We start from the raw sequence: 20,478 nt of genomic DNA, 5'->3' as shown, positions 1-20,478 counted from the left end.
TTTATTGATAGATTAGACTTCCTAGAATATTCAGTTCCTTACACTTCAGTGATGCAGAGGTAGTTCCGGGTTAAAATGGTCCTAAAGAAAATAAGTTCGATCTTCCAGAGAACATGATTATTTATAATTGTATACACTTCCAGAAACTAGATTAATACATTTACTTAAATTATACCCAGATCATTTGAGTTGAAAATAGACAAATTCATAAATATCACTCCATACTGATGCTATTTCTAAGCTTTAGTCATATGATTTAAATTTATTTTAGTTCACTTGTTTTTTTCCCCATGGTTCCATACAGTTTTAAGCAGAATAAGCCTGATTAGCACTAAGCTGCTGTCCACTTTCAGAAATGACATAAATATGATTATGTACTATATTCTTTATCCACTGGAAGAGGTTTTAAGTATTCATTAATCAAGCATCTTGGATTTGATTGAATCTTTGATGGAAAGTAGTTCATGTGTCTAGGTTGGGGTAATATTGTTCACATACTAGTTTAAATAGTGTGGCAGGATTCTTTAAGAAAATTTGGGAACCTTTTTTTTTGTGAAATTACTTACTGACTCAGATTCTCCAGTTAAATTTATCATTAACATCACACGTGGGGGGAAATGGCTTTTAAATACTGTTTGAGAAGAGAAGCCCCCAAAATGAAAAATAAGTTTTAAATAATTAAGAGGAATTTTTAAAAGCATTATATTTTCAAAAGAGAATAAAAAATTTTATTCAAACAGTTTAAAAAAGAACTTTTTCAGTTTGGTTAGTTGATCATGCATGCTGTGAATTGCATTCATTGCCTGAATTTGATCCTGTGGCCTTTTTTCCCTTCTTCATTGGCTATATAGTCTGCTTTTTGGTATATGGTTGCTTTCAGAGCTTAGAATTATGTGGTGGTGATTATCAATTGGTTAATTCCTGTTAGCCAAGAGTTTAATTCCTGAAATAGATTCTTTTTATCATCTACTATACTATTGGTATAAGCAACTATATAAATATCTTAAGCTTTTTACCTTGATAAAGTAAAAAGTACCATGTAAAGTAAAATATTAAAATGATCATCCATTATTAAACTTTTTTGTAAAGCGTTTTTCTTTTTATGTTTTAGGTTGGAGCAATTGTAGAAGTAAAGAATCCAGATGGCACCTATCAAGAAGCAGTCATCAATAAATTAACAGATGCAAGTTGGTACACAGTAGGTAAGGGGAAGTAATTTTGGCTTTTAAAAAAAATAGATGGCTAAATTGAACTAAATATAAAAGAATTAGTAAAAGAAAAGACTAAGTGAATTTACAAGAGAATTCAATTAAACTTTTATAGAAATATTTATTGCTGTATACTACACAAATTATTCTTAAAGATTGAGAAAGAAAATATTCCACCAAACTTTTCTATAAGACAAATATAGTCTTACTACTTAAACCAGGGAAGGATAACTGTAAGAAAGATAATTATACACTAATATCATTAATTAATAGAGATTCAAAAATTTTAACAAAATCTAGGCAAATAATTATAGCATTTCTTCCTAGAAGTTATTCTCTGTGATGAAGATGGAATTCTACTAGAGCTATAAGCTGTTAAGAAAACTTTTTTTTTTTTTTTTTTTTGGTTAGAAGTGTGAAAGGGTACTTTAATAGACCATACCTGAGATTGTTCCATCAGAGAGAAGATGATGAGAATTGGATTTCAAATATAACAATGTTTAGAAAGTTACTGAGAGTAGTACTCAACCACTATTCTAAACCCTGCTTACCTGAAATGCTTATAATATCTAGTATTTGGAAGGAACATCTGAATTGTGATAACTTCTTTCCAGCATGTCAAGTAGCTTCTTCTTTCATAGAGTTCATGATTTAGTGACCCAATTTCTTGAATATTTTTTCTCTAAATGAATTCATATAGTAAGCTGTGTTTCTTTTACCAGTCACTGCAATACAGAATTTTAGCCACAACCTCTTGTCACAAATGGAAAATGTTTTGATCCTTGGTCCTTATTATTACCTCTTTATGTATGTACAGGATACACAGGGAAAAGCAACTTTTCAGAATTCTGTTACTCTTTGGACCTCAAACAAAACAGTAATTTAAGTTTGGTTGAAATATAAATATTTTATGTCATTGTTTTTGCTACTTCTTGTTCTCTATATGATCCTCATGATAACTTCCATTTTTTATTTTCTTTTAACAGTTTTTGATGATGGAGATGAGAAGACACTTCGAAGATCTTCATTATGTCTGAAAGGAGAAAGACATTTTGCTGAAAGTGAAGTAAGTAATTGTTTTAACAAATGAAAATGTCTTTAATCTCTTATATTCTTGGAACAAATTTTTTTGTCTTTTTTTAGAATCAAAGTAGTGTGTGTGAATGGAAATCCTTTTTAGCATGGTTAACTAGACTTATCCCTTTCCCCAGACTCCCACATGGTGATCTCATCTAGAAGTCAGAGACAAAGGGTATGCATTGACCCAGAGAGAAAAGGCATAGAGATAAGAACACAATCACTTCTCCACTGAGATGCTGAAATGGCATACTTAAAGTATAGGTCCGACCATACCAGGTCTTACCCTTGTGCCAAAATGCCTCTGGGATAAAATATAAATTCTTCTATTCAGCATTTAAAGCTCTTTACTCTCTGGCTCCAGGTTAACTTTCTCTTCATATTACTCCCTTTCTCATCATTTCAGTTCTACCCATACTGTCCTCATTTGCTTTTGCTTTTAGGTAATATTCTATCTTTCATCTTCATGCTTTTGCGTAGACTATTCCTCATACCTAGAATTGAAACTATCCTACTTTTCATTTCTTGGAATCCTTAGCTTCCTTTAAATCTTCGGATCTTTCTTGATTCCCTTCTGGTGGTACTGTTTCTCCCTCCAAATTTACTTTGCATTTGTTATGGGTTTGGCTTAGAAGAAACCCCATATAAACTTTTGAATGTGCCACCTACCTAAATTTGTATTCGCTGATGTCCTTGTGTCTCTCCCCTCTCATAAAATATTTTCTTCTTTAAAAAAAATTGTGGAGGTGTGGGGAGGGGAGTGGGAGAAAGAAAATGAATCCTTGTTAATTGAAAAAAATAATTTAAAAAATGATGAGAGGAATAAGAGAAACTTGGGAAAATTTGTATGAATTGATGCAGAGTGAATTTAGCAGAACCAAGAGAACAGTTTATACTATAGCAACATTTAAAATATTTATGAAAGTACCTTTTGTTATATAGCAAAGATTGATAAACAAGTAGGATCCTCTTCAGTTGAACGAACAATGGTATATGAATATTATTTCAATTTCTCTGCTGGCTCTGTTCCGTAGTGTTCTTCTCATTCTGATACATGCTGTCTTTCTTACCCTGCAGCCTTCCTTACCATGCAGCCTTCTTGCCCTGGAAGATCCCTCTACCCTTCTACCTTCTTCCCTCATATAGCAAATTTTTCCTTTAGACTTCCATTTTGAGAAAATTCCCAGGTCAGCCATGTTTACTCCTAAATGTCTATTTTGGCTGCTTTTGATTCTCCAGACATCTGTACCATGCTTCCTCTGCAGTCTTCTCACCTTGGAAGATTCCTTTGCCCTTTTGGACCTCTCTTTCAATTGTAGTTCCTCCTGAAACCTCCATTTTGACCAAGTGTTCAGGCCAGCCATGCTTATTTCTCATTCCTCTTCAAGTTCTGCCCTTAACTCCCTGGACTTTTCCACCTCCCCTCCTCACATCTCCAATTTTTAATCCCCTTTTATTTGTTGTTTTCCCTCTTTAGAATTTAAGCTCTTTGAGGACAAGGACTCTTTTCTTCCTCTTCCATAGTTTTTTTTAAAAAAAAAGGCTAACTTTCATTTTATTTTATTTTTATTATGGGGGTTGGGGCTAGGCAGTGGGATTAAGTGACTTGCCCAGGGTCACTAGTAAGTATCTGAGGCTGGATTTTGAACTTAGGTTGTCTTGACTCCAGCCAGTGGTCTGTCCACTGCACCACCTAGCTGCCCACTAGCTTTCATTTGAAACTTTGTTATCCCACTCTTACCATCTACCTGCATTCACTGAACCATGGATCTCCCTTCATGACACAGCTTTCCTGGAAATCCTTTTTCAGAATGGTTGCATTTTCATTTGTACCCCAATTCATTGGTTAAAGTAGTGAGTTCATTTAATCAAGATTCTGGTGGTTGTTATCCAGTAACCTCCAGAACACTTTCCTTCCTTCCTTAGTGAGTTCAGCACCTGACTCAGAGCTCATTCTCTTCCCCATCTCCTGCCCTCGTATGCCAGGGGACTTCAACAGACACACTGATATTCCCTGAAACAACCTAACCTTCTAGTTCCTCAGCTTATTCATTTCATATGACCTACTCTTTCACCCCACAGTAGCTACACAGAGAGATGGTCATACCCTTATCTTACCATCACCTACAAATCACCACTTCCATGTTCATAACTCTGAAATTCCTTTATCTGATCACAATTTGTTGTCATTCTACCTCTCCATCTGAGTTGTAACTGCTAACTCTGGTCTTCATCCTTACCATGACCTTAAATCGTGTGTGTGTGTGTGTGTGTGTGTGTGTGTGTGTGTCTGTGTCTGTGTCTGTGCGCGCATGCGCGCACATACACATTCAAGGTTCAAAAGCAGTCAATCACAGTAGCCCATTGTTTAATTAAAAAATAGTGAACTGGAATACTCCTTACTCCCTTCGTACACGAATACAGGGGGCAGCTGGGTGGCACAGTGGATAGAGCACCAGCCCTGAGGTCGGGAGGACCTGAGTTCAAATCTGGCCTTGGACCAAACACTTAACACTTACCAGCTGTGTGACCCTAGGCAGGTCACTTAACCCCAATTGCCTAAAAAAAAAAAAAGAAATAAAAAAAAGAAACTCGCAAGAATACAAACTAATAAATAAGGAAGAAACTACCTATGAAATAGGTTTAGACCAGCATCTTGCACAGTATAACATGATAAAGTCCAAAAGGATAAATGACCCAAACATAAAGGTTCATGTTGTTGTTGTTGTTGTTGTGTGTGTGTGTGTGTGTGAGTGTGAGTGTGAGAGTGTGAGAGAGAGAAGGAGGAGAAGAGAAATCAACAATTAAGGGGAGAATCTACAATTAAACTAGTGACACTAAGGACAAAATAGGGAATTGTGATTGTTTAAAGTTAAAAAAGCTTTTACACAAACAAAATTATTGCAGCTAAAATAAGGTAAACTCTAAAGGGAGGGATCAAATATCTTTGATAAAATCTGATTATATGTAAGAAATTGACAGAACTATCTAAGTCAAAGAGCCAGTCCCAGTAAATCAGTGATCAAATGTTATGAAGGGTTTTCAAAGAAAAAACCCAAATTATTATAAGAAGATTGCTTAAGCTCCTCTTTCTTGTTGTCGTCATTTCCCTAAAACCTTGTGTGTTACCTGGCATGGTAGAGGCATTTAATAATGTTTTGCAAGTTGAATCAAATAAGTAAAAATTAATATAATTGAGCTTTAACTTCACATCTGTCAAATTAGTCATGCTAGTAAAAGATGGCATTAGTCAGTATTTGAGGGGTAGACACACTAGTAGTAAACTACTCTGAATTGATTTAGTAGTTCTGAAAAAAAAACTTGGAAATATATAGATTAGTTATTAAATACTTTGAAAAATCTCTCACATGCACATACCATTTTACCCTTTGACCCCATAAGTAGGTTGGTATCCCAGGGAGGTCAATGACAAGAGAGGAAGATGTAGACCAAAATATTTGTAATGGCACTTTTAAAAAACTGGGAATAAAATGGATGCCCATTATCTGGGGAAATAGATTCAGAAATGAATTAAAAAAAAACCACTTATTAAACTCTAATTAAATACTAGGCACCAGGTGATGTTTGTGGGGATACACATAAAAAAAAGCAAGAAGGTCTTTACCCTCAAGGAGTTGACATTCTAATTGGAAAGACAATTTGTATAGGAGCATTGTGGAAAAGGAAAGTTGTTTTGGTCTAAGCTACAGGATAGTGAATGGGATTATGTGGAAATTAGTTGATATGCCCTTTGCAAGAGTGAGTATTGATTTGATTACTGTTCCCAGAGCAAAAAGTGGAAGGGAAGGGCTGAATATATAAATGATATGACAAGAATATGACTGGGGTATAGTGTAATCTGGTCTACAACTGGCCAGTGGTGAAACTGACCAATCGAGAGCATAAACTATGATTTTTGTTGTTCAGTTATTTCATTTGCGTCTGACTCTTCATGACCCCACCTGGGGTTTTCTTGGCAAAGATACTGGTGTGGTTTGCCATTTCCTTCTCCAGGTCATTTTATAGATGTGGAAATTGAGGCAAACGGGGTTAAATGACTTGCCCAGGGTCACATAGCTAGTGTATGAGACCAGATGAGTTTTCCTGACTCTAGGCCTGGCACTCTATCCTCTGTGCCACCTAACTGTCCTGTAAACTAATATATAAATGTAATAAAATATTACTGTACTCTAAGAAACTACAAATATGAGGGATTCAGAGAGAAAGGGGGAGATTTGTTTGAAATGATACAAATTGAAATAAGCGGACCAAAATAGTTCATGCAGTGACTATGATAATATAAGTTAAAAGTAACACTAAATGTAATTTCATTGATCGGTTTTCATCTTATTAAATGATTAATCCTGTTTCTTATATCTCAACACAGACTTAAAACTGTAGGTGTGAAAATCTTGTACAACCTGTCTGATAGTATGTGTTTTATTGGTTTTGTTTAGCTTTCTCTTTATTCCAGGGGAAGAATTCTGTGGTGAGGAAGTGATATATCAGAAAATTACTGTAATGGGGGGAAAAATATCAGTAAAGCTTAGGAAAAAAGAGAACCTTTGCAGAAAATTTTGAGAAACATTGATATAACCGGTCTGTACAATTCAACAAGTATTTATTAAGGACCTCCTTTGTGCCAGACATGTATTAAATATTGGGAGGAGGGGAGAGAGGGGAATGTCTTTCTCTAAATGTTTATGGTCTACTAAAATGTTATTTCAATGCTTTATTATGGTATGGAGATGATCCTATATTCTTTTTTTTTCAGGTCATGTAATTTATTGCAGTTAGCACAGTTTAAAAATTCACCAACACACCAAGAGTACGAAACTAAACAGCATCATAAGTTATTACCCCCTCAGGAAAATAAAACATACTATGATTGTCAAAGCTAGATGTCCTTCTAAGTTTTAGAACAAAGGAAGAATGTGAAACTAATAAGAGGAAAAAGCAATCACAGTGACCACAGAAAAAAATCCAAAAGAAAGTCTATTTTCTCATAGACATTGTCTTCTCTAAATTAATAAAAATGTAGATGATCCTATATTCTTGAAGACAGTGCCAACCAACCATCATTTTTAAAAAAATATATTTTATTTTTTTCCAATTACATGTAAAATTTTTAAACATTTTTTTTTGAGTTCCAAATTCTTCTTTTCCTCCCTTTTCTCCTCCCTTATTGAGAAGACAAGCAATTTTGTATAGGTTATGCATGTTCAGTCAATCCAAAACATTTCCATATTAGTCTTGTGAAAGAAATCACAAACAACAACAACAACAACAAACAACAAGAAAATAAAATAAAAAGAGTATGATTCAGTCTGCATTCAGATGCCATCAGTTTTTTCTCTGGAGGTAGATAGCATTTTTTATCATGAGTCCTTCAGAATTGTCTAAGATCATAGTATTATTAATGAGAATAGCTAAATCATTCACAGTTGATCATTGTCAGTTGCTGTTACTCTGTACAGTGTTCTGGTTCTGTTCACTTCCCTTTGCATCAGTTCATATAAGTCTTTCCAGGTTTTTCTGAGAGCATCCTGTCCGTCATTTTTTATAGAACAATAGTATTCCATCACAATCATATACCACAACTTGTTCAGCCATTCCCCAGTTGATGGCCATCCCCTCAATTTCCAATTCTTTGCCACCACAGAAAGAGCTGCTTTAAATATTTTTGTACACGTGGGTCCTTTCTGTCCCTCCTCCCCTTTTTTAAAAATCTCTTTGGGATACAGACCTAGTAGTGGTATTTCCAGGTCAAAAATGTGCATGGTTTTATAGCCCTCTGGGCATAGTTGCTCACTAGAATGCCAACCATTGTTTATTAAGGGCCTACTATATATAGGTGTTTGATATAAAAACAAAAATGAAACAATTTCTGCCCTAAGGGTGCTTACATTCTATCGTGGGAGATACATTTTATATATGTACATACAAAATAAAGATGAGGTCATTGGAAGGGGGCACTGGAAGCTGAATTTATCAAGAAAGGCATTATATAGAAGCTGGCACTTGAGTTTAGAAGGAAACAAAGGATCCTAAGAGGTGAAAGTGAGGAAGAAGTGAATTCCAGGCTTAAGAGACAGCCATTATAAAGGCATGGAAATTCCTGATGAAGTGTCATCTGTGAAGAACAATAAGAAGACTAATTTGGCTCGACTGAGGAGAGCATGAAAAGAGAGTAATTTATAAATAGTCTGGAAAAGTAGGTTAGGCCAAATTATGATGGTTTAAGTATTAAATGGAAGAGCTTATGTTTGATTGTAGAGGTAATGGGGAACCACTATACATTTGAAATACCTGACTATAGTAGCTTTGTGGAAGATGAATTAGAAAAGAGAAAGAGTTGAGGCAGGGAAACCAATTAGAACACTTCTTAATCAATCTCTAAGCATTTATTAAATGCTTAATATTTATTAGACACCATTCCTATCTTCAAGGAACTTACAGAGCAGGGAGAGAGAGAAGGAAAGAGGAAAAGGTCAAGGGAGAGGGGGAGGTGTTTATTAAGCATTGATTATTGCCAAATATAGTGCTAAGTGCTACAGATACAAATGGACAAGCAAAGGCAATCCCTGAATTTAAGGAGTTTGTATTCCAGTGGGGGAGACCATTCTAGGAGGATGGTGAATGTCCCCCATTGGAATATAAACTCCTGGAAATTTGTTTTAATTTAGGAATATTTCTAAATGAATTTGATACCTAATCTTGCAGAGTAATAACTTGCTTTTTTTTTTCTTCATCATGTTATGTTCTTGTTCATAGACTTTAGACCAGCTTCCACTTACCAATCCTGAACATTTTGGCACACCAGTCATAGGAAAAAAAACAAACAGAGGAAGAAGATCTAATCATATGTAAGTTTGTTTCATTTTTTTAATAACCTTTAGCTGTACCAGAATTAATTTCTACTTACATATATTGTGTTAGTTTAGTTTTCATTTGATTATTGACTGTAAATATATGTCAGAAAGTTTGTGCAACTAGTTATTAAGTAATTATTAAAGGTCTAGAAAAATTGTTTAGAAACAAGGTTTCAATCCTCACTCCAAATTAATCTAATATAAACTTACTATTTTTTAATATTATTTTAGCAATGAAAAGGTAATTTTAATAGATGGAGAAAATGGGAAGTTTCTTACATTTGTTAATGAAATACTCAGTTTTAATGTCTGTTATTCTTGTCATTTGCTCCTCTTCTGTCACGAAGATACTATTCCCCTTCATCGTAACAACTCTAAAAAATTTTTAATTATTAAGTAAATATTTTTCTTAGTAGGTAACTTAATTTGGATTAATCCCTTTTTAGTAGCTTTATGCATTTAGTTTATGCTTATTCATTATTCTCTTGGCATTGTTCTTCATGAGTCTGATGAGTGGCACAATGGATAAAGTACTGGATTTGAAGTTCGGAAGATCTGACTTTAAATTCTTTCTGAAACATTTACAGATTGTGTAACCATAGGCAAATCATTTTAACCTCAGTGAGCTTCATCTGTAAAGTGGAGATATTAATAGCTCCTACCTCCCTAGATTGTTGTGAGGACCAAAAGAGATAATGTAGGCAAAGTGCTATGCAAATCTCAAAGTGTTTTTATTAATGCTATTATTGTGGATGTAATATTTTAATATTGAAATCTATCCAGAGAGAAAATTAACTGAAAAAATTTGAAAGATTTTCTTCTCAAAAACCTGTCATGCTCTGAACATTAGATGGTACTTTGTTTTAATAGTATTGACAAGATGATGTTGTATTTTAAGACATTTAGTAAGAAATTAGATATTTTGATGACTTAGGTGAGTAGATGCCATTTCCTATCTTCTCTGTTACTAAAATGAATCTGTGGTCTCATAGATGTAGGTATTCCCCTCTAGTTATATAGATCATAACTCATCCTGCCTGTCCTTTGTACCTGTCTTCCCTGGCTTCTGTACGTGTGCCCCGAGGGGTGGAGAAGGATTGGGAGAGGGGGGATGGGAGAGGTTCTTCACAATGTGCTGGGGCCTTCCTTGAGTTTTCTTTATCATGGATACACAGCTGGTAAATGTTTGAACTCAAGTCTTCCTGACTACAGGTCCAGCACTCTGTGGACTCTATTGGGTCACTTTGCTTCCATCATAATAGATTTTGATATTAGTTGAATAGCTGGTGTTTTGGCTTCATAGCGTGAATGGTATTAATAAGACATTTACAAAACCCTGGTATACTTTTCTTCTAAATAGAAGGAAAATTTTTACTGTTTGTAAAGAATCATTGTAAATAGTGATTAAATGTAAAAGTTTCTTATGGAACATTTGAGTTGCATGATGGATCATTAAAGTTGAGCAGTTGAACATGATCTTTATGCTGTCCTCTAAATTTGCTGCTTACTATAAAACAGCTTTTTATGGAAAAGACTTTATGCCTTCTATAAATGCTATAGTAGTGCAGTGCACGCTAGATATATCACAGATAATCAAATGTATGATGGTATCGTTGTAACCTTAAAAGAGTTACTAATATCCCTTTTTAAATCAGGCAACTAATTAAAGATTCACAATACTTAATCCATTAAACCAACTACCCTGTTTAGTGAAGTCATTCAATTTCAGTTTTCTCACAAAAGACATTCCTTTGAGGAAGACATTCCTTTGAGGAACACCATTCATTAATTAGTTTTGTTGTATGGTATTTTAGGTATTTGGCACCATCAGTTGTAAGAACTCTTAATTTTCTTTTATATTGAATGTGAATTCTTCAAGATTAAGATTTGATGTAGTCCAAATTAGCAATACAAAAACCCCACTTACATTCTACTTGTGATATTTTGTTAAAAATAATGATGAATGACTAATATGGACACATTTTGCATGATTGCACATATATAATCTGTATCAAATGGCTTACTGTCTCAGGGACAAGGGAGGTAAAGAAGGGAGGGAGAAAAGTAGGAACTCAGAATTTTTTAAAAATGAATGTTAAAAATTGCCTTTATGTATAATTTGGAAAACAATTTTTTTTAAAAAAAAAGGAATAATGGTGGCAGCTAGGTAGCACAGTGGGTAGAGCGCCGACCCTGAAGTCAGGAGGACCTAAGTTCAAATTCAGCCTCAAACTCATAAAATCACTCACTAACTGTGTGACTCTGGTCAAGTCTCTTAACCTCAATTGCCTCACCAAAAAAGAAAAAAGAAAGAAATAATGATGAAGAGCAAATACTTGTTTTTCGAAATTAAAAGTAAATAAAATCGAACAATTCTTCATCCTAGTCTTTTATTGAACAGGGCAGCTCTTTTAAGTTACCCTCATTTTAGTTTGATGTGTTTCTTTAGAATATGATATAATTCAGAAACATATAAACAGCTGCATGCAAAGCCATATCCTAGGGTCTGAGAATACAGAATTGAAAAGTAACATGTGCCTCCATTTTCAAAGAGTTTACACTCTACTAAGAGGCTGTTGTAGTTCAGACAAGAGAACCCAAACTTGGAGTAATAACAGTGAGAGTGGAAAGGTGAAGGAGTAGACGCAAGGGATATTGTAGAAGTAAACTGTATTTGAACACAGATTGAGGGAAAGGTGACTGGGAGAATTCTGGAGCTGTCCGTCGAAACAGAGAAATTAGGAAAGGGCTGCTCTCATGGTTCTCATATGTAGCACTTGATTTTTTTTTATCATCTTGCCTTTGCAAAGCCAGGCTGTCCCTTCTGCTTGCAGTGCCCCCCTCCTTCTCACCAACTCCAATCCTTTGTGTGCTTCAGAGGTGACAATTAGATAACACCTTAAGGTTTGTTGAGCACTTTATGTAAGTTGCCTCTTTTGGTTCTTTAACATGAAGGCTTTCTTAATGCACCCACTGCAGGAGCCTCCTTCTTCCCAATCATCTCCTGTCTCTTGTATACATCTGTGTATATGCATGTTGTCTTCATGTACATAGAAGCTCCTTGAAGATGGAGACTTTTTCACTTTCCCTAAGACAGTGCTTGACACATATTAAGCATTTAATAAATGCATATTGATTGGTCGACTGTTGATGAAATAATTGAGGAGAGTGTATTGAGAGAGAAGAGAAATGGACAGATCTTCTGAGGTTTAAAAGAGGAATTCATGGAGCAAATGGAGGTGAAGTTGTACTCTGATACAGCTGCTGTCCTGGTACAAGATTTCACCCCCTCACACCTGTACTATTACAGTGGTCTGCAGTAGTTACTCCCCATTCCAGTTCATCCTCCACTCAGCTGCCAGAGAACTGTAAAGGCAGCATGGGCTGGGCAGATCAGGCATCTACCACTATTTGATCACCATATCCCTTCAGACTAGATAGCCCAAGACCTTGAACTCAAGAGCTTTGATAATGGGAATATTTCCAGCCCAGGGCTTGAAGCTCATCCTGGGAGGCAGCTCCTGTTGAAATGTAGCCCGGCACATGCTCATATAGGTGATACAGCCATATCTGCTGAAGACACAGAAAAATGAAGCTCTTGTCACCAAAGTCTTTAGAACTGTCAGATGGTTCAACATTAGAAATAGATATGATCTTATCAATGGAAATGTCATTTTTTCAAAAAGCATTACATTTAAGAAAAGATGTGACTTATCTGCTTTTCTGTTGTACACTGAGAACTGTGGGACTTTTCCATCTGACTTGGAGCTGAAACCTTCCATATATGTTATCTTCCCCCATTAGAATATGACCTTCTTGACAGCAGAGGCTGTCTTAATTTTCATTTTGTATTCCTCATGCTTAACACAGTGCTTTGCACCTAGTAAGTGCTATTTAAATGCTTCATTCATTCACTCACTCATTCACAGAACCTGAGTTGGAAGGAATCTTAGGGACTATGTAGGCCACACCGTATCTGAACAAGAATCCATCCCCTCAACAACGTATTTGACAAATGGTCATCTGTCCCTTACCTCAAGGTTTCTAGTGAGGGACAGCTCACAGTCTACCAAGAAAGTCTTTTCCTCTTATGGATAACTGATTTTAAGGAAAGTTTTCTTAACATCAGGTCTAAATTTTACTCTTTGAAGTGCTAGTCCATTGCTTCTAGTTCTACTTTGAGTCGAGAAGATCAAATCTAATCCTTCTTCCATATGACAACATATGGTAATACTTGAAGAGTGTTATCATGTGTACTCTCCTCTCACCCTGCAAAGTCTTTTCTGTAACATCCCCAGTTTCTTCAACTGATCCTGATATGGTGTGGTCCCATGACCCTCCAACTATGTTGAGGATTATCCTTTGGACATTCTCCAGAGGCTTTAGATCATCCTAAATGTGTGGCATCCAGAATTGAACATAGTATTGCAGATGTTATCTAAATGTGGAGAAGATACAATAGGACTATCCTCCTAAGTCAGTAATCTAACATTTATTAAGGCCCTACTTCATGCCTGGCTCAAGGCCCCAAGGATGTAAGTAGAAAAAATGAAACAATCCCTACTCACAAGGTACTTAGATTCTGATAAGGGGAGAAAAGTTCATATAGAATAAATATAGAAAGTAAATACAAAGTAGTTTGAGAGTGAGGGTACTAGCAGTAGGGTTCAGGAGAGATTTCATGTAAGAGGTTATAGATAGGAATTCCATATGAGGAGGCAGTGGATATGAGAATTCCATATGAGGAGGCAGTGGGTATGAGAAAGAAATCCATTCTAGGCATGGGGGAGGGGGTGTCTCATTTCAAAGGCCCTACGGATTGGGTGAGAGGTACGGAGAAAAGGGCAGTTTGGCTGGATAGCAAAGTGCTGGAGGGGGAGAAATATATTACAAAGCCTAAAAGATAGATTGGGACCAGGGTATGAAGGACTTTAAAAGATAAACAGTGGAGTTTATAGTTTGTCTTGGAGGCAATGGGGAGCTGTTGGTATTTATTGAGGAGAATGGCATTGTCAGATCTCTATTTAAGGAATGTCACTTTGGCAGAAGTTTAGAGGTTAGACCAGAGTAAAGATACACTTGAGGCAGTGGAGACCAGGAGGACATTGCAGTGATCTAAGCAGGAATTGTCTAGAGCCTGAATTAAGGTGGTATCTGTTTATATGAAGAGAATTGGTTAGGTGTGAGAGCTTACAATCCATTAAAGCCTGTGCCCCCTCCCATTTCAGATAGAAAGTGTTCTAGCCATAATCATATCCATCATGTGCTTAGGAAGTTGGCTTTTTTAACTCAAGTATAAGACTATATTTATTGCCATTAAATTTAAATTTTTTAATAAACATTGATTCTCTCCTGCTAAAAATCAGTGACTCCATAGTAACTGCCTGTAAGAATGAACCAGTACTCATAACTGTTGACCTCTTCCAACTTGACTCTTATCTAGTAGCTGTGGTGACTACCCTGAATATACATGATTTTGTACTTGGAATTAGGTGGATCCCTAGCCTTCCTCCCTCTCTCCCTTCCATCTACCAGTCTAGTAGCTGTTAAAAAAAGAGAAATAAGGCTAGTCTGGCATGCTGTTTTCTTTTTTCATTTTTTGTAAATGTTTTATTGATGGTCTTTTCTTCTTTTTTTAACTTCACTGTCACTTCCGTATGATTCTCCCCCTCTCAATAGGGATTTCTTTTAAACCAGATTAGCACAATGGCACAGTGCATAAAGAAGTGACTTCCATATCAGGAAGGCCTGGCTTTACATCCTGTGCCTTCCACCTACTGTTATATGACTGTGGGCATCAGGGCCTCATGTGACTCTTCAAGACTATGTATAAGATGCTGATCTGCTTTGGTAGAGAGTGTTCTTCATTGAGAGCTCCTCACAGATAAAAATCAGAGATATGGCGCAAAAAAAAAAAAAAAAGACAAAACAAATCAACACATTAGCCTGAATGGCTGAAAACACTTCCCTTATTCTGTACCTTTAATCCAAAACTCTGCCAAGAAGTAGGAGACACAGTCAAGCCCACTGTTCTGTGGTTTGTCTTTCTGCTGTCTTCCCCTTTTGGAAAAAATTTGAATAACTTTTTGTCTCTAGCTAGAGTAGTTTTATGGAAGCCGAGGGTTAAGAGAAGAGCATTGAAGCCAAGGACATTTGGCAGAAAAGAATCCTATCAAAAAGCAGTCTACAAAATATGAGACTTATTCTTTCTGATGATACGTTGGCCAAAAGATTCTAAAAATTAGTTGGCCCTTAAGCTTCCTGAAATTATACTTAAAAAAAAGTTTTTATTTAAAATCTTGATGGGGTTTTTATAATGTTAACCTTATATTTGTTTTGCTTTTTTACTTTATAGATTTTAGGAAGTTCTGTCGGTTTTGTGGAAAGGGCATACAAATTTTTTTTAAATACCAAAGTTTGTTAACCTAACATGATCATTGTTTATAGATGTCTTGTGAGGAAATCAAATATGAATGTCTCAGATGTAATGATCTTTCTCCTATAGTCCAGAGGAAGAATCTTCATCATCCTCCAGTGACGAAGATGAAGATGATAGGAAACAAATTGATGAGCTACTAGGAAAAGTTGTATGTGTAGACTACATAAGCTTGGATAAAAAGAAAACTCTGTGGTTTCCAGCTCTGGTGAGTATACTTAATGTAAAAAGATTTCATTTTCAGTTTTCTAAATATAAAGGGGAAATAATGCCACTTTGGAGGATGTGGGGAACAGTATTCTTTATACCAATTAGTTAACGTAGGTTTTATTTTGGTTTATTTTGTTTTAGTGGTGAAATAATCAATTAGATTTTAATGTATTTCTCTAAATTTTATTGTAATTTACCTGTGGACTTGGATCCTTTTTTCCCCTTCATTTCCTTAAAACATGTTAACTATTTTATTACAAATAATGACTTTTTTTCCTTTTCTTTTCCTTGTCTGGTCAGCCCATTCAGTTCACTTCAATTCAACCAGCATTTTTTAAGCACCTACTATGTATAAAATACTATACTAAGTACTAGGGCTACAAAGAAAAAAGTGACGGTCCCTATTCTTAAGCCTACTTTGTATGCATGTTAAAATAGTTTATATCTAACTCATGATTTACTTATGATTGTGTTACTAAATAGCAATAGGCTTTCTAACAGTGGCTAAGCCTGTATTGTGTTCTTTTCTTTCCCCACACTGATTCTGAAATGCAAAGAATTAGAGAACAGTGGAGCTGGACTTTTGTATTTAGAGCAAAAGATTTAAAACCTTCTCTCGTAAATCAAGAGTTGTACTTCTATATTTATCAACATTTAGATTTCTTTTACAAAATGTTTTCTACATTTGTGACTTTGAATACCAGAATACCCTTTCATTAGTGTGAATACATATGGAATTGTCATTTTAAGGAGAATAAAAATATTTTTTAAAATTGATCTCCGTTTATGTTTATTGGGTTTTGCTTTCAGAAGCCTCTGGTATTAGCTATTAGAATGGTGCTATAAATATTATTTCTGTACAGTATTTGCTAAGGAAAATAGGGATTTCAAAAGGTCATGGTAGGTAATACGAACCTCTTTTTAACAAACAAAATAAAGAATTTAGAAGGTGACTTATTTACTCTTCTCTTGGCTTTAACTTTAAGCAAGACTACTTCTTTCTGGAATTTTTTTCACTTTTGTTGCTTTCCCAAACAACTGGAAGGAATAAATAACTTCAAAATTTCAGTTGAAATGTTAGAATCTTTCTCACTCTTCATTATTTTGTATTGATAAATAGAAATTTCCTTTTCTCCCTGATAGGGAGGGAAAAAAGTGTTTATGTTATACATAGACTTTGCCATATTAGAAGCAGTTATTTCCATAGTCACCTGTGGTAAAAAAATGTTTTATTAAGAATGCCTGAGTAGATGTCTTCATGAACTAACTAAGAAAAGTTGGAACCTGCTAGAAAATGACTCGCCACCTTTCTGAACAGTGTATTCTGCCACCCCTGATACTAAAAAAAAGTTTAATAATGAATAAATTAGCAACTTTTATTCATTACATATTTGCTTGTGTGACCTAATATTTCTTATTATCAATACGGTAAGCTTTAATTTGGTTTTGAAAGATCAAAGGATCATAAATGTAAAGCTGGAAGGGACCTCAGAGATCCCAGCCATTTCATTCAGCATATGAGGAAATTGAGACTCAAGGAGATTAAATGAACTGCCTAAGGTCACAAAGGTAGTAAGTATCAGAGATGGAATTCAAGCCCAGATCTCTGAGTGTACAAGCCTGTGTCCTTTCTACTGTACCAATGTTTTCTTAGTGTTTTTTGAAAAAGAGTATTAGCAAAGGTAAATTTTTCTATCAGAAACTTTATTGAAGTTCAGAAAATCTTATGAGGCTCCACTGACTCAAAGAACCCCAGAAAAGTTTGTTTAGTCTCAATACCAGTCCCCTTGCTCTTTGGCTGAAGTGTTCTTTTTACCATACTTTATGGACATCAAATGCTGGTATAATCTTTCTTTATTTTCTCCCTTTTCTATTAGTACTTATATTTGTATGTATTAGTCTTATCAGGGATATTTCAGACCATCATTTTAATAAGCAACTTTAATGTAAACTTGGAAATATGTTGAGCAACTTACCTTCTCTTTCTCCTTTTCCCCTCACAACGACTGCCACATCCCTTAATCCAAGTGATTATGTGCATTCTTTGGTCACATTTATTGAATGATACCTTGTTATTTCCGTAGCTAATGAGACAAGTTTAACTTGTTAGAAAAGTAGGACTAAGTACATAATAATATAATAGCTAACATTTATGTAGCTCTTACTATGTGCCAGATACTGTGCTAAGCACTTTACAAGTTTTATCTCATTTGATCCCCACAGTAACTCTGCAAGAGAGGTGCTATTATTATCCCCATTTTACAAATGAGGAAACAGAAGCAAACAGAGGTCAAATGACTTGAACATGGTCACATACTAGTAAAGTGTTTGAGGTCAAATTTGAACGCAGGTCTTCTTGACTCAGGACCTAGCGCTCTATTCACTGCACCACCTAACTGCTATAAGTACATGTATTTGTATAAAATGTTCCTTAAAATGTCCAGTAGATTTTTTTGCAGTTATATAAATAAAAGTACATTTGAGCCTGGCCCGTAACATTGTCCATAGAGACAGAGTGAAAGAGTAGGCAGAATGCTTGGATTAAGAATCAGAAAGGGGTTTTAATCCCAATTCTGACAGTTGTTTAGTTGTTTTTCAGTAGCGTCCTACTCTTCGTGACCCCATTTGACGTTTTCTTGGCAAAGTTGCTGGAGTAGTTTACCATTTCCTTCTCCAGCTCATTTTATAGAGGAGAAAGCTGAGGCCAATGGAGTTAAGTGACTTGCCCCAGGGGTCATATAGCTAGTAAGTAACTGTCTGAGGCCCGGTTTGAACTCAGGAAAAGGGGTCTTCCTGACTCCAGGCCCTGCACTCTATCCATTGTGTTACCTAGCGGCCCTTCTGACACTTAGTATTGTTTCTGTTAATCCTGGGTGAATTAATTAAGCTTTCTGAGCTTTAGTTTCTCACCCATAAAAAGGGTTTAATAGTAGAGCCTGTATTATAGTTGTGAGAATCAAATAAGATAATGTGTGTAAAGTACTTTGCAAACCTTAAAGCTCTATGGAAGTGTCAGATATTAATAATTGCCCTGGGTTCCTTATCATATCATGAATTCATACTATCTTATAGGTGTTATTGCCTTACAGCAGTCTTTTAAATATCAAGTAATTACACTTTGTATGGAACCCAGACCGATTTTTACCAAATACCCTTTAATGATAAACAGTATCAAGTTCAAGCGGCATATGCTCACCTTAGTTAGATGTGCAACAATTTTAAAATATTCATTTTAAAATACTTCTTTGAAGTATGATAAAAGGATTCATATTTGATGGCCAACTTCTTAGAGAACTCTGTACTGATTTCATTGGGCCCTGAAAAGTATTACAAAGCCTCCTCAGTAAAATCCACAGTAGTTTGAAAGAAATTGATATACATATTAAAAACCAAATGGATAGAAAACTCAGCCCAATCCTTTCACTACTTGCTTCCACAGAGGCCCTTATTTTAACATCACAATCACAGGAAAATTAAAATTACATGTATTTTTTAAGAAGGTAGACAACTTGAGTGCCTCCACCACTCATATGGGGGTTGGGGGTGTGTGTGTGTGTGTGTGTGTGTGTGTGTGTGTGTGTGTGTGTGTGAGATATATCTTTTCCTTTTCTAACCTTATTTTGAGTTCCTCTTGTGGCTGTTTCCACCTTTGTTACAGTTCCAACTCCGTTCTCCATTCTTGTATAGACCTTGAGCTTGTTTCTGTCTTCATTCTCGAGCGCCCTCTTGAAAGCGAAAGCATAACCCTGAGCCAAACCTCAAATAAATCAGAGCTTTAGAAGAAAGATAGGGCCAGATAAATTAATATTAAAAATGCCTCCATGTAAAGTCAGTGATCATTTCTTTGACAGATTGGCATATTGATGTGTGATTTTTAAAAATCTAATGTATTTTAATTCTAATATTTTATGTGATATGTTTTAAAGGTGGTTTGCCCAGATTGCAGTGATGATATTGCAGTAAAGAAGGACAACATTCTAGTTCGCTCTTTCAAAGATGGCAAATTGTAAGTAAATTTGTATTACATTCAACAATCTCCACATGCAATTTCTTGTAGCATTGATATGCTGAATTGTTTCTTAACAATATTACTATTTTGAGTGACATTTCATTTCAAGTTTAGCAAAAATAATTATTTTTCAACTCTTTATCCACTTAACCCAAAAGCAGTAAAGGAGAGTTGCCAGGTTATGTAGTGTTTTACATCATTACTTAATGATCTAATCTAGCTACAAGGTATATTATCTCTTTGCTTAACTGATTTTAGTTTTCCTTTCTCAAATAGTTCCCTATTAGCTATCTCCCCTTATTACTGTTAACATAGGCATATGGAAGCATGACTGAAATTGTTAATATGATTTTTATAAATAGCATTTTTTCTTTCTTGTATAAAATATCTAACTATATGACTTTATAATCTCAAGTTATTTTTAGTAGTTATAGTGACATCTGTTGGCTGAAATTATAATGTGTGGAGTGTACTACTAAATTGAGTCTTGTGCAGTTGGGCTTAATATGTTTTATGTAGGATATGTAATAGTTTGTGAATATTTTTTCGTTTAGAATTTTTTCATAGTTGAACTTTGAATCATTATGTATTTGCTTGTTTAAATGGTTACATAAAAGAACAGTGTGCACAATAACTATAACATTATAATGAAGACAACACTAGAAG

General features: G+C 35.2%; 1 protein-coding gene across 5 annotated transcripts in view; it reads left to right on the top strand.

Moving 5' to 3' along the window:
* Positions 1–20,478, top strand: part of LOC114049735 (AT-rich interactive domain-containing protein 4B) — a 196,399-nt gene that overhangs the window by 92,038 nt on the left and 83,883 nt on the right. For all 5 annotated transcript variants that reach the window (XR_003569904.1, XM_027871123.1, XM_027871125.1 and 2 more), the window contains exons 5-9: positions 1,112–1,202; positions 2,195–2,274; positions 9,060–9,151; positions 15,663–15,801; positions 19,730–19,809. Coding sequence is in view for 4 of the 5 variants with exons in the window: in XM_027871123.1 (XP_027726924.1) it covers positions 1,112–1,202; positions 2,195–2,274; positions 9,060–9,151; positions 15,663–15,801; positions 19,730–19,809 (482 nt within the window). In the remaining variant the exon portion in view is untranslated. The remainder of the gene's footprint in view (positions 1–1,111; positions 1,203–2,194; positions 2,275–9,059; positions 9,152–15,662; positions 15,802–19,729; positions 19,810–20,478) is intronic.

This window comes from Vombatus ursinus, unplaced genomic scaffold, assembly GCF_900497805.2.
Source record: "Vombatus ursinus unplaced genomic scaffold, bare-nosed wombat genome assembly UNPS02014798.1, whole genome shotgun sequence".
NCBI lineage: Eukaryota > Metazoa > Chordata > Mammalia > Diprotodontia > Vombatidae > Vombatus > Vombatus ursinus.
The sequence above is the reverse complement of the archived record's forward strand: the minus strand, read 5'-3'. Positions and strand labels throughout refer to the sequence as shown.